At 37.9% G+C, this 14,885-nt stretch overlaps 3 protein-coding genes across 4 annotated transcripts; 1 reads left to right on the forward strand and 2 right to left on the reverse strand.

Annotated features, from left to right (window-relative positions):
* Positions 1-161: 161 nt before the first annotated feature.
* Positions 162-4,505, reverse strand: LOC117636393 (BTB/POZ domain-containing protein At5g48800). 2 transcript variants are annotated; one of them, XR_004587065.1, is made up of 7 exons: positions 4,248-4,505; positions 4,084-4,146; positions 3,747-3,813; positions 2,399-3,571; positions 1,594-2,124; positions 1,063-1,131; positions 162-935 (listed from the first exon to the last, which is right to left on the reverse strand). XR_004587065.1 is itself a non-coding variant. In XM_034370869.1 (6 exons), exons 1-5 carry the CDS (start codon positions 4,304-4,306, stop codon positions 1,594-1,596), a joined length of 1,893 nt encoding a protein of 630 aa, XP_034226760.1. In that variant the 5' UTR covers positions 4,307-4,505; the 3' UTR covers positions 163-935. The 2 variants fall into 2 exon arrangements, 1 of the variants encoding a protein (XP_034226760.1); XM_034370869.1 differs by lacking the exon at positions 1,063-1,131 and having other exon boundaries at positions 163-935.
* A 3,450-nt stretch (positions 4,506-7,955) lies between these two features.
* Positions 7,956-10,434, forward strand: LOC117637436. Its single transcript, XM_034372321.1, has 4 exons — positions 7,956-8,194; positions 8,421-8,524; positions 8,898-8,995; positions 9,950-10,434. Exons 1-4 carry the CDS (start codon positions 8,008-8,010, stop codon positions 10,086-10,088), a joined length of 528 nt encoding a protein of 175 aa, XP_034228212.1. The 5' UTR covers positions 7,956-8,007; the 3' UTR covers positions 10,089-10,434.
* Positions 10,435-11,094: 660 nt separating this feature from the next.
* Positions 11,095-14,584, reverse strand: LOC117636369 (cyclin-dependent kinase inhibitor 3-like). Its single transcript, XM_034370840.1, has 3 exons — positions 13,823-14,584; positions 11,854-12,057; positions 11,095-11,711 (listed from the first exon to the last, which is right to left on the reverse strand). Exons 1-3 carry the CDS (start codon positions 14,344-14,346, stop codon positions 11,642-11,644), a joined length of 798 nt encoding a protein of 265 aa, XP_034226731.1. The 5' UTR covers positions 14,347-14,584; the 3' UTR covers positions 11,095-11,641.
* Between the last annotated feature and the right edge of the window lie 301 nt (positions 14,585-14,885).

The raw sequence follows: 14,885 nt of genomic DNA on the forward strand, positions 1-14,885 counted from the left end.
ATCTAAAAAGTTAGTATAATAAGTCACGCCTCTAGAACTACTCTTTCGAGCACCACCATATAGACGGCCACATTGTCATATTGCATAACAACGAGTATATTGAGTGCCAACATGTAGTGTTGTTATTAGATAGGAGCCTACCACCAAGCAAAATACAGTGTGACAAAACAAACAAAAAATCTACTAAATTGTGATTACAGAGTCTATCTGGACAAAGGAATTCACATTCTCCAGCCAATCTTTCATGCCATCCGAAGATTCTTCATAAGTTTTGCCACCAAATTTTATCATTTAGTGAGTTGAGACCTATAAGAAGACAACTTGAGCAGCCTGGTAGCTTCTCTTGCTTGAGTTTTTCTCTTAGCCCTGTTTGCTAAGAGAGCATTGAAATCAAATAGTGGCAATGGGAAGCATAACAAGGGAGGAAGGTGTGCTCAAGTTGGTGCGTCCGGGGAGGCGTGTGGAGGTTCACAAGGAACCAATAACAGCTCAAGAGGTGATGAGAAAGTACCCCAGGCACTCCATAACTAGGCCAGACATCTTTGAGTTCCCATGGATTGTGGTTAAGGCTGAAGCAGTTTTGACTCCTGGAAAATTGTTTTTTATAGTTCCTAACCGCACGATTTATCAGCTGCTTAAAGCCCGAGAGCGCGGTTGCCAATCTTCTTTTTCTTCTTCCTCACAGCAGAGACAATCTGCTAAAGATCATGGTCTCCATCCAGCATCAGAACAACTAACTTCCCCACCAAAGGCATATGCTGGCGTGACACTGAAGCATCAAGAGCAGAGACGAAGGCTTAAGCATCAGTTCTTTTCTTGTGCTACTGTAAGCCCTAGTGATGAAGAAGTTGACTCGGACAAAGGGCTCCAAACAGATTCCCAGGTTGGAGCTTGGCCAGGGTTGTCTTCCACAAACAAGAAAACTCACGGAAAATCTAAACAGAAGCCACAGATAAATTCAAAAATTAAAACTAGACATGGTAGAGTATATGACTACAGCAAGAAGAATAACATTACTGCCAAACTTGCTGGTCTTGAGATTACAGATAGTAAACAGGTCACCTTGTTGAAATCCTGTTTAAGAAAACCCGATAGTGCTCGTAAGTCTCTTCGTCTTAAGGTAGCTTTTACCTTGCCAAACAAGGACAAGGAGCGAGTCAAGCAACAGAGCATGATCACTCATTCTTGGATGCAATATCCAGACTACTCAAGTTGATTACTCTGACAGGCATTCTTTAAACTGTGTTTTTGTAGGTTGACTGTGCACCAATGTTTTGTTACCTTACTAGATCACATATATAAATTATAATTTGATTTTTGTTTGTTCTAAATATCCAGTATAGAGTCTATGAACTTCATGTCAATCAGAAACCAATATAATGATTTAAAGTTTAAACAAATGTCAAAACTGTACTCACCCAAATTACAATCAAGAAGCTTTCCCTGCTACTATTGCTAACTCAAAGCACCAAATCTTATTTACAAGGTGGCCAAAAGAGGCATATTGAAGTAAAAAATGTCATAACAATTGAGCATGGCTTGCACTTACTCAACAAAGCATAAAAGTTTAGTTTCCCTGGTAATGTGAATTACCTAATCTGTGCTTGCACACGTTCTCTCAATCACTTTAGAATCAGTTCTATACGACTGCCTCGATGGAGAAGTGGATGCCCTTGAAGAACTATGTCCAAAGAAGCTCAGCTTGCCAAGTTTCTTAGAGAAAGAACTCATAAATTTACGAGAATTGGACTTCTCCATGTCCCTCTTCATACAGACATGTTCTCTCTCAAGATCATTTAGTCTCATCCGTAACCGAGCTAGCTCAAGTTTTAGCTCACGGTTTTCTCTCCTCAATGATGCATAGTTGTCTCGCGGAGACATTGCTGCACTGAGTGCACCACTGCTGATCCGCCATGACTGGTGCATTGGCTTGGGTTCATCTTCACCCGAGCAGCCCAAGGAATTTCTGAGCCTTATTTGCTCAAAATAAAGCACTTGTACTATTGACTGCAGAGGGAGGCGCTCATTCTGTGCAGCGTGTGCACCAGCTTCTTGTGAGAGCTTTTGGAAATCAATCATTTTGCACAGCTTCTTCTTGTCTGTATCTGATAAGCCTTGATGGGCCTGTCACAAGCCAATGTTATGACAAGGGAACTAAAATTGTCTTCTTAATGAACTGAGTTATAAACTAGAAAAACAAGAAAATCAAGATTGTTTTTTTCTTGGAAATTGTTCAGATTTTACTTTTCATGTTCATTCTAGCAAGAGAGTGGTCAAGCAAGGCTTTGTTTTTCCCGAAGGGAACCAACAATTATCTACTCTATGCAACAGAAAATGTCTTCATTAACAAGTAAATTAGATTCACACCATTCCAACAGAAAAGATAAGAAAGACATACTTTTAAGTAAATATCAATGGCTCGATATAACCCATCATGAACCGTTCGTGCATGCTCGGGTAAAGCATCAGCAATGACTAGGAATTTAGCAAGCTTGAGGTTTGCATCTGGGGCTATTTCAGCAAGGTAATTGTCCAACAACTTTGAAACTTTAAACAAAGCGGTTTGGGACGGCGAATGAGGACTGTCTGATTCAAAGACAGAGCCATCTTCCATATCTTCTTCACTGTCGTCTTGCTGAGAAAAGTTAACTAAAATCCTATGCACTGTATCCACATCAAATAAAGTATCACCTGCGTGCTTGAAAGAAGGGATCAGAAGATCATCAAGAGTGGCAATATCCAACTGGGAGCCAATCCTCCTCTCCAGATCAAGTCTGCAAGCAATTGTGCAATCAAGCATTACAGCACTTCGCAAAAGCCCGAATAGGAAAGTAATCGGAACAACAAGTTTCTCAACGGGCAGAAGGCCGACAATTGTCTCAACCACAAGTTTTTCGTGTCCAGTTGAAGCTGGAATTACATCAACTTTTGTCTGGCCGGATGGGTTCCATAAGCTGGACTTCTTTGTCAACTCCTTCTGGGCATAGTTCACAAGAGATGCACCGATACTCTCAGGGCGAACTCCACGACACTTCATGGCTGTTATGACTCTTTGGTACAAGTCGACTCGAAGAACAGAAAGATCTTCTATCCACCAGTCCCCATCACACTTGGCTTGCCTGTTCATGTGAAGCCTCCCTGAGCTGCTATACTCCAACCGCGAGAAGCTTGAAGCAATTTGCTCTACACAAGCCTTTGAGGCTATTGCATCGATGCAGCGGCTAACTATCTTCAGCTCATCAGCCAGAGGGAGTAAACTCTCACATTGGAGCAAAACTTCAACACACATTTCAAGGTTCTTGCAGACAATGCATTCAAGATATTCTTCAGCACGTGAACCAAGATTGTCTTTTGAGAACTCTTCAGTCATTTCTAGGTAATCAGAAGCACAGCAAAGCTGAGCAACATTTCCAGAAGTGATTTCAAAGTTGATACCATAACAGAACTTTGCTGCCAACTCAAATGACTCAGCACCTCCTGGTAGATTAAGAAGCTCCACTCTTGAGATATCAGAGTCCCTATGTTCAGCGACTAACTTTCGGATTCGTCCACTTCGAGAAACAAGAGGAAACTGCATTAAAAAACAACATTGTCAAAACTCCATCAAGACAGTCAAAATACAAGTCATGTATAGCATGCTTTGATCACTGCATTAAAAATTTGTAGAGAGAGTCAGAGAGATCTGTTGGAAGAGCCATTTTTGAAGAATCGAAAGTAAATGTAAATAGAACAACACAAATAGTTACCTTGTGTAGTGAGAAATCCCCTCCATTCATTTGTATCGTAATATCACTGGGAACATCCCGGAAAATCCTACAAAATATAAACAGCCACACACTCATACAACAAACCATTGCAGCTATTTGAAAACAAAAAAATTCTCTTTATAGAATACATATCAACAAAACAATCACCAAAGCTTCCATCTTTTATTTTTCGATAATTAACACAACAAAGCACAAAAAAGATATCAAACACAAAACTGAAAGTATCACTCAGGCAATACAGTAAGAACCAAGATTACAAGTATTCAAGTGAATTACAACATCAAAACACATCAAAAACAAAAAGAAACAAACAAACCATTCATTGTTTCGCTGCTGCCGCGACCTCTTAGCCAAGGAGAGCTGCTGTTGCTGCTTGTCACTGCGGTCCATGGAGAGAAAGAAGGCAACCCAAGAGAGAAAATTAATGGAATGTCAAGGCAAAGAAAAAAAAATGGTATTAGTGGGGTTGAGGGAGAGAACTGGGAAGAGAGACAGGAACCCAGTTGGAGATGTTGCTGTTGGTGAACTTCTTTGGCCATTTTTTTTTTCTTTTGTCAAACAGGTGGTGTTCAAACACAGATTGCAATTGTCCAAAGCAATGGGCCTCTTTGGTGGGTCATGCTTTTCTGCTTTTTTTTGGGTTTTAGTAGCACACTCAAAATCTTGCATAATCTCTTCCTGTTTTTGCTGATCTCTGTTGGATTTAATTTGTTTTTTAAATTAAAGGTGATGCTGTTTTCCTCTGGTATAAATATTGTAGTGTAGCAGGGGAGAGGAGCACAGAAAGCAGGGGTTTGTAACTTTGTTCACAAATAGAGTCAAAACCTCTCATCACGAACAGGCAAAAAAGCGGGAAAGAAAAAAAGCAGTTTAGTTTGACAACTTTGACATATTTTACTTTACTTTTTGTCCCCTGAAAAAGTCTGTAAAAACGATTATAAAAATAAATAAAATAAAAAGTGAAAGATTCCTCCTCCTCTGCCAGTAGTGGTAAAATGGTGAATTATAGAAAGATGAGTTATGGACTTAAACATCATATATTTCAATTCTAAATCATGCAAAAACACTTAAATTTACTAAATACATGTGACTTACGAATATTTGCATACCCTTTTACTACTTATAATTTTGTTACAATTAACCACTATGTTATGAATATTTTCTTCTATACAGCATTGTTCTTTTCTTATCAAATGGAAAATTATCCTCGCTTCAATAATAAAAACTCATGCATAAAGTTGATTTCACTCTGTGATCGTGAAACCCCGTGTGAATCAATAAAGACTACCTTGAAAGGCTAAATACATACACAAGCTTAATTTTCCGTTCTGTTAGACAAATACAATTAGATTAAAAGCATTTAGGTCTGATTTGATGACTTGGCTTGAACTGTTAATAAAGAGAAACTAAAACGACTAAAACGAGCCAATTAACGGTGGAAAGTAAAATGAGGCATTCACCTTTTGGAAAATTTTTGCACCGTCCACGTGAGGAAGAGCAAACAAAGAAAAGGTCAAAAAGAGAAAAGGAACAAACAATGATCAAAATTTGGATAGGGGGAGAGTGAGGTGTGGTGTGGTGTGGCCACTTTTGATAATTCTATGATTTATGATAATTACCCACCACCTGCGGTGGGCCAAATATGTTAGGGGTTTTCAATGCATGGCAAGTGGCTCCCGACCACAGATTATTACATTTGGTATGATATATATCCTTTGATTTGATATCATATCTTCCACTACCACCACCATCCCTTTGTTGTAGATGCGAACAAAAATTAAAATAAAAACTTTGGTTTTAGTCAAAGTCGTTAAACCATGCGTGACATGCATTGTTTGTCACAAGCATAAATAAGCTGCATGACCATGGAGAGCAGGATCCTAAAGTTAAGGATTCGTGGTCGATTTTTTATGAGTGCATTCTAAGGTTTGAATGCTTTTCTGACATAGAAACAAAAATCTTATGTTGTGTCAAATGACAACTCTTATTTTCTTAATCAACTCCGAAAATATCGAGTTCGATTCAAGATTATGCTTTGTTAGTATTAAAATTGAGCTAAGCTGTTTTACTTGATTTAGTTTAGTCGGTTTAAAATACTTTGATTCTGATTATGCATATATATATATATATATATGTGTGTGTGTGCAGATGCTTATGTTTTGCAGAAGTATTCCCTCAATAATTTGTGCCATACTGGGATACAGTCCATGGATTAAAAGGGTGAAGAATATTGAGGACTGAAGGCGTGCATCTGTTGTTGTGATGGTGAGGAAAAGACAGTTGCATCATTAGTACTTTTGCACGCGAAGTCTTTTTTACCAAGTAATTAGTGATATGCGACATAAACATATAATAAAGGCATCCTCCTATATTAATCAGCTAGTTACAATTTTCGTGTTCTGACTATGCATAATGCATCATCTCACTATATAATACTTTAAATCCTCACCCATTTTATCTATACACGTGAGCATGACAGTTACTATTGGAGAAGAACGAGTTTCTCACATACACACTATCAATGCGTTAAGGGGGTTTGAACTTAAAATCACTGATTTGCAAATCAATATCTTTTTTCCACAAAGCTAGACCAATGGCGGAGTCACCATGAGGTCAATGGGGTCAAACTACCCTATGGGAAATGGGCTTCAAAGTCGTCGTTTGCTGGTGGTGCGACCCCTTAGAGTTGCCCACCAACTGCTCGACGAAAGTTCATAAAAAGATAAGGGTTTTTGTTGGGATCTAATGGACCAAAATCTTTTAGAATTCAGCCTCTTTGTGAGGCCATCATTGAGGATCTATGCTGCGTGAGGAAAAGGGAGGGGCTGCGTTCTGGGGATGGTTGGGGAGGAGTGGATTTGCGTGGGGTGGGTTGTTTTTCTTTTTCTTTTCAGTTTTTTATTTATTTAATTTATTTAGTAATTTTTAACTTTGAGAACCTTATCTATGTACAATTTATCGAATAGCTATCAAACCTTTTTTTTTTTTCAATGAATTATGAATGAAATACTATTTTTGTTTTTTTCAGTGTTATTTTCATTTTTAAAAAAGGTTTGTAACCTTTACACTGTGACCCTATAAGTTAACAATCCTGAATTCGCCACTGAATTAGACCCCTTAGACGTCTTTCTTTTTCTTTTATCAAAAGCAATGCTGGTATAAATAACCATAAATAAGTATTGTGAACGAAAGTTAGCAAAGTCTCTTCTCTTAAACAACAGTGTAGATACTTATAAAGGACATGCACCTTTCACTGAATTGGACACCACTGAGACATGACACTAACCTCTCTGAATTATTGATTTTTTGTTTGATCATAAAAAAATAATTCAAATGTTGCATCCCAAGCTCTATCAATTTTCGATGCTTCCCACCATCTCTCAATTATTGGGGACCACGTTTTTTAACTAGTCGTGCACCTTGGGCGGGTTGAGACTTGGACGGGGCTACACCTTTTGATAAAATAGAGTTCATCTTGAGCTTGAGTCTCAACAATTTTCAATCGACATCAAGATAAGTTTAGATTGGGAGTTCATACCAACCTTTCGATTCAAATCTCAATTTGATTGACCTAATAATCACAACTGTTGTTCATTGTTTGAGTAGATCCATCCAAACTCAACCCCGAAATCAATCATAACTCATCATCACCATAATTTAGAGGAAAATTATGAAAAGTAGCCAAATTTTGTTTACCTTTTAAAGCTTATTTATTTACATTGTTAGAATTTTATCGACCCGTTAGAGTTCGAGCACTTGTTGAACGGTTATATTTAGAAACCATTAAAGAAAATTGACGAAATGTAACTTGCGTTTATCACACAACGCAAAAAATAGGGCCCATGTTTGCCACGTTAGAATTTAGTATACCTATTAACGGTTTGTGTACGGAGGATCTCATTTGTTGAGTTTTCGTAAGTTTGAGTATCAGATTGTAGGATCTTCAAAATTCATGTATGAATTTGTAACGACCCAGGGTTTTATGTAGTTGATCCAAAAAATATGCACGATAGAGTTTATTTTGAAAAGGGCCTAAAATGCAAAGAAGAAGCCCATCCTTGTTTATCTCTATTTTAAGAGCCCGTTAATAGTCCCAATCAATTCAAGCCCATATGACCATTGGCCAGCCCGCAGCAAGTTGTAACTTGTTACGATAAGGCAGAAAGCAGCAGATCGGACGAACCGAAACAACAATGCTCAGTTGTTCATATCTCTGTTTTCACCATGCACTCAGTCGCCAATGGATTTGTCTTCGTGGTTCCGACGCAGCCTCTTAAGGAAGAGTGAAAAAACCAAAAATCCAGATCCCTCTGAGCAAACTCTCCTGCCCCGAAGTGAAGAAGAAGAGCAACTGGGAGTCACAGAGGAACTGATCGACCATGTCAAGTCTTTCACTTTAGACACTTTCAAGAATTTCGCTCTCCCAGGTATGTGAAGGGGAAGAGCTTTATGAATTTTTTGCTTGTTTCGGTTAAATTTGATATTGGGTTTTTTTGGGTTCATTTGGTTTTGGGTAAATAATAAAAATCTTAAGCTGGGTTTCTCTGCATACATTTTAATCTGTTCATCAGTGTGCATATATGAACTGTAATGGGTTCTTTCTTTTCTTGTTGATGGAATTAAATGTTGTACATTGAATTGATTACTGTGCAGATGATGAGGGAGCTGAAAATTCTCCGACAACTTCGAGCAAGACTCAAAAAGATCTATCTGAATGGCAGGAAAAACATGCCACTCTTGTGCTCTCAAAAGTGAAGGTTGAATTCTAGCTTCTTGTTTGTCTTTATAGATTCTTGTATTTGATGTCAATTTCATAGCTCTAAAGTTGGTTTAACATGTAACTTTGTATATCAACAATTACCCTTATAGAATCCTGCTCCCTGGCCTTAGAGGAATTTTCTCTAGCAACTAGCAATTTGAAATTACTTTCTAATTGGTTGGTGCCTTTGATTTTATTAAGTTTTTAGTACGAAAAGGACTGGTTTTAGTCTCAGGAGCTCAGGAAATTGAATTAGACACTAAAAATGGGATTTTCCAGGCACCACAGCTAGATTGCTTATAAGTTATATAACTTGGAGATGCATCATACAACCCTTACGAGCATAATTGCGGATCTTTCTTGTTTTTCAGGAACTTTCCCATCTGAGATATAAACTATGCCCGGGATACTTGAAGGAGCATCAATTTTGGAGAATATACTTTCTGCTTGTAAAGAAACAAGTGGCTGAGTAAGTATTTTATACGTTTCGGATTTTCAAGTATTTTGCATCAGCGTTATTTAATAAAAGCATGGTTCTGAATGATTGATTAGTTGTTGAGAGGATTTAGGAGTATTCTTCTAAATGGTTTACTGTCAGATAGTATTCTGTATGAGTGACAGGGCAGGAGGCTAGGTGATGAATTTCTATCTGATTTTTACACGAGTGTTTGGTCACCTACAGATTGCTCCTGATGGAGCTCTAGACTCTTATCCTCTTCCTATCATAAGGCCAGAAAATTAATCAAGCATATGTTATCCACTAATCTCAACACTATTGAAAACTCTACATCCAGTTGGCATTGGCTTAGTCAATCACATAGGCTGTGCACCTCCACCATTTGAATCTTCTAAAGGAAAGCAAACTGAGTTGACGTATCAAAATTTGCTTTGTTGGGAATCAGATAGCACCAAGCTCATGATTTAGTCTGACATCGTAAGGCTTATAATGGATCTTGACTATCTTGGAAGTTTTTTGTTGACAACAGGATGATGTGTGTGTAAAGGGTAATTTAAAAAGCAGCATAATATGTTCCTGTCTTCTTTTTGAAAGATAGAGAACATCAATTTACGGATGCAAGCTAGAAATGGAGATGCATAAGAGTCCATGACTAAATTTCTCCAAACATGTGTCGTTCTTCTTTTGAACAAGTTCCTTTAGATAATGTTTAGTATCTTCATATTGGCCAGCATGATAATGAGTTATCCCAACAAACATTCATGACTGAGTTTGTTCCTTAACAAAAAATTCATTCAAGAATTAACGTGATAAGAAGACTGCTTTGGAATAATGAAAGTTGCTTACTCATACAACTATCTTTGGTATGGACTTTTTTCTTTTCTTTTAATTATCGTTGTTAGCAACTTGGTTATCATTTTAATATGCGCACACTCATTAAACGTGGTTTCCTGATTCGATTATCAGATACGAGCTGCGTGCCATACAACTAGCGAGGCCGAAAGAAATGGCAGTGGAGAATGAGAAGTCTACAAATTCCATTGCACATGAAGTTGAAATGTCAGAGGCAAAGCAGGGAGCAAGCTTAGCCCTTCCAACTCCATAGCTTTATGCATTTCTTTTTAGGAGTAGGAATGTATTGGCTAGTCGACTGACTGATCCACTGAACAGAAACGTATTGGAAAAATGTAGAATCGTTTATGCATTCATTTTCTTTTTCTTTTTTTAATTGTGCAGACGAAATAGTAGTTTCTTAACGGCTTTCATATTAGAGCTTCTCCAGTAAGGATTTTATGTTGAGATTGGTTAAAGATTTCTAATCTCAGTCATCCATTAGTAATGGGTTACATAATTCACATACAAGTGATCCAATGGCTGAGTTTAGGAACTAATCCTCAACATAGTTTTATGTACTACATGCAAAATCATCAGAGCCTATTAAGGACTCCGCATTATTGTTCTTGAGTTCTCCTTTTTCTCTTTCACTACTTGGCCACCCTTGCAAGTGGATTTCAAGCTTTTACTATACAGCCAAATTCACTGGCAAGTGGCAACACCTTCTCGCTCTCCGAGGCATATATTCTTTCAAGTACGAAAAAAAGTGGTGCAAAATCGAAAAACCACACATCCATTTGGACTCGATAGCAACAGCCAAAAACCTCACAAAATCACAAAATCACAAAATCTTCTACTTGTGATGAATTCACTGCAGAACCGTACCATGTCCCCATGTGAACTTAAGAAGAAATAAATAAAATTCAATAAAACTCAATCCCCACAACTCTCTATAGTAATACACATTCATGGTTTCATGCATGCTCAGTTCAGTGAATGCCCACTTGATTGACATACTGTTTAGCTGGGTCAGTTTTGGCACCACAAATTTAGAAGGGAGAAAAAATTGTTGATTTAACAAACTGAATACCAAGGGATGTATGATTTGTTTTCTGTAGATTAGAGAAAGAAGAGAACCAATTAAAAATTCTTAGTTTGAATTTAACCAACCAATCCAATTGGCTCCATGTATCACTCCATACAAGAAGTTAAAATAAGCAAAAGCAGAAAGCAATCTTACATATCTAACAAGGAAACAACCAAATCAGAAAGCTATGTCACATAAGATTCATTCACATACTTGGATGGAAACATCAACATCAAGGGCCATACCAAAAGTGCAGGGTTATGATCAATTTAATTTAGTCATCAATAGAATGCCAGAAAGAAATGAGTTACATTTATTTCCAAAGAGCACATGCGCTCATTGGGTCATCCCTACCTAAATATAGACAAAGGTTAATTTCAGAGAAGAAAAGGTGAAAATCTAGCAATTTGATATACCCCCCCCCCAACATTAAAAATGACACCGACAGAGTCAGAAGTCACATAAACCATTCATGCGAAAGACCATCCACTCTTTTCCCCAATCTGTTCTCAAACGATCCCTTCATTCTTGATCTACGAATGTGGTTTTATACTCTACGGGCTACTTTCATAGCTCTGTTATTAATCATCAAATGACGGTCATATCAGTTCCCTTGATATGGGCTTAAAAGGTTATTTAGGATGCTGCACCCGTTCATTCCCAGTGCTTCCTTCGAATGCTCAACAAGAAAACAACTGAAAGACTTGGTATCAGAACCTGAATGATAGAGGCTCTGCTTAGGGAATCACTTGCTCCCATTCATATCTTCCGGGAAGGGGTAAATCACTGGTGATGTCAAAGTTGTATCTGTGAAAATCCAACATACAAATAAGAGGATTTCATGGTATTCGTGGGTGCATGTAGCCCACCATTGCTAATCTATCTGCACTACAGAATAAAACATAAATCAAAATCAGTTAAAGTTAGTGCTGCAGTTTAAGTCACATACTTCTGAAGGAAAATTCTCTGTTGCTCCTGCTCGTGTTGGGCAAAGAACTCCTCCATCTCAAGTGTCGTTGGGATATTTCTTTGCATATCATTTCTAACCCTCCGGTGAGTTGGAACAGAACTTGTCCGCCTTGTGGTGGAACCGGGGGTTCCAATAGTGTTTGACTCCCTTATGAAGCTGCATGGTGTGCTTTCTCTGGTGCTCCTGTACAGAAACACGACAAAAATCAATAATAACTCTGCAGCCTTGCATCTAAACATTATTCACACATACAAACACCCTTCATGTAAAATCTTATGCCAGCATTAGACTACACTCCCGACAAAACTATTATTAACCCCAGCCCTCCTCCATCCTTCAGAAAGTATATTTCTTTGGGAGACTTTGGAAAAGGCCAAAGGAGAGAGAAATTTTTTAAAAGAAGCCAAAATGGACAAAATTGCCCTTTTTATTTTTGGATTTCCTAAGGAATCCTTTACATTTGCATGTCTTTGATTTGAAAGTTGAGAGGTTTTTCTGTCTTTTTTGAAAAAGCTTTGGCTTTTTCCAAAAGTGAAAGTTTTTTTATGACTAAAACCTAAATTTACTTATTTGTTTTGTGTCCTTGACAAAAATATTATTCGCACACTTACAAGCATGACAACTTAAATAGTATCAAAAAGAGAATTAAAAAAATAAGTGCATTGAATAAAACAAGCTCCATTTTGGCAGTGTATGCAATACAGAAAAAGCACGAGATCTGCAACTTTTTGTCATCTACTACTAAACCCCAAAACTGAGCGTCCAACATAAATCACTGAAACTAGGCCCCATGAAAATGATATGTTATTGCTAACACAAATGAAGCGAAGAGCTATTGCTGTCAGTACTGCAAAAGATAATTTAATTTTTTCCTTACTTCATCATTATGGGCACGCCTGCTTTTTAGATATGCTATTTTGCAAATTAAAAGATAAATAACCAAGCTGGAGAAAATGGATTTTTACCCCGAATACCAACTAATAATTTGTCCCTCTTCTCGTACTAGTACTAACAGATGCAAACAATGTTTCTAGTTAATTACCACGTTGATAAGCAACTTTGCAGGAGATCATTGAGGGCCTAAACTAAATTGACAATGGCCTCTAACGATGACCAAAATTCGACTTTGATACTAGCTCTACATAGATAATGCACAAATACTAACTCTACATAGATAATGCACAAATATTAATTTGCAATTAATATGGACAAGTAGCCTTTTTGAATAATTCATTGAAGCACCTAACGTGTCACAAACATCACTAGCCTTTTTATGATAGCATTAATGCATCAAATGAAGGTGAAAACACAGAAATCAATCAAATAGTAGGACAACCCAATGGCCGAGTTCAATTTATGGTCTAGTACCTCGAAAAACACACAGAAAACACAAAAATCAGATGACAATGTAAATATCCCATCTTCTTATGTTCTTGCAGCAGCCTGGTAGTCTAGCTTACAAAGATAAGGGAAATGACAACACATAAAACAACCACCGAAAAATACAAACCACGAAAAGCAAATGACTCTGACTGTGTGACCCAAAAGCCAAAGCAAAAACGTTTCAAGGGTATACCACAAGGTGTCAAAAAACACAACCCGTTTCATGAGAGGGAAGAGGTCAAGGGAAATTCACATTTTCATGTATGAAAAGAAGCTCATATCTTTTCTTTCGTGTTATTTTCTTGAAATTTATTATAAAAATAGAACCCAATAAAAGTCGACACAAAAAGTAACCAAAAAATATTATATTGACACAAACTTTTCTTTTCAATTTCAAGAAATGCTGACACAGTTAACCCCACCATCACTAACAATTGCAGAAAATCATATTTCATAAACAAGAGGCAAACGGAGACAGTGAAAACAACAGAGCCATTCTTCAAAAATGAAAAAACAAACCTCATTTCAACCCACTTGAAATAACACACAAAGAAGCAAAATTTACCTGTCTCTGGCTTCAAACTCCAAGTTGTTTTCCCCAAATGACGCCTCAACGCCCAAATCGCTACCATACTCGGCTTCATTTCCAAAATTACCAAAACACCCTTCCCCCTCCTTCTCCTTTCTCTCAACGGACTCAGCCCAGCCAGAGTCCAACGACGAGCCCACATTCAACCTCGAATTGGGCCTCGAATCCATGGCCCTTCTTCGGCTTTCTCCACAACACCCTCTGGGCTTCTCCAAGGGCTCAGCTTCGCTCTGGCTCTGCTTCTTGGCAACGTCGTTTCGCAATGGGGGTTTCTCGAGACGGCGACTCCTGAGCTGGAGATAGTACAAGGAGGAGGTATCTGGGTCAGGTTCCACAGAGGGCGATTGGTTCTGGTTCTCTTGCTTCTGTTGTTGCTGGAGTTTTTGGAGGGCTAGGGTTTTGGCTCTGGTTCGAACGCCGAGAGAGGACTGCGGTGAAACGGAAACCTCCATCACGGCAACGTCACCTGAGATTTTAGACTTCTTCATGTACTTCCCCATCTCTCTCGGCCTAGGGCCTCTATCTCTCAGTCAATTTTCTTTCTTCCTCTGTTTTTGTTGTTGTTGGGTTTTAAGGTTGGATTGAATGAGAGCGACTGTGAAAGCGGTGACGAAAGAGAAGCGTAGGAAAGAGAGAGAGAGAGAGGGAGGGACCAATTTTGCAAGCTGAGGTGATGACTAGAGAGAGAGAGAGAGAGAGAGAGAGAGAGTGAGAAGGTTTTGGGGGGAGAAGACTGAAATGAGAGGGAAAGAGGGAAGAAAAAGTTAGGGTTGGGGTTTAGGGAACAGTGGTACTTTATATCTATATTCTCGTCGTATTTTCACCCTTCCCTCTTAAATTATTTTTTGTGGACCCATTTTTTCTCTATTTTCTTTTTTATCTTTTATATAAAAAGAAATTTTTTATGATAAGTTTATTAATTAAAAACAAAAATATTATCTTAATAAAATTTCATATAAAGATTTTAGCTTTTTCACTAACAAAAAAACCCTAAACCCTAAAACCCTAAAAAAACCAATTGTTATGGATTTGCATGCAA

The sequence above is a fragment of the Prunus dulcis genome, chromosome 8 (assembly GCF_902201215.1).
Source record: "Prunus dulcis chromosome 8, ALMONDv2, whole genome shotgun sequence".
In the NCBI taxonomy this organism is placed as follows: domain Eukaryota; kingdom Viridiplantae; phylum Streptophyta; class Magnoliopsida; order Rosales; family Rosaceae; genus Prunus; species Prunus dulcis.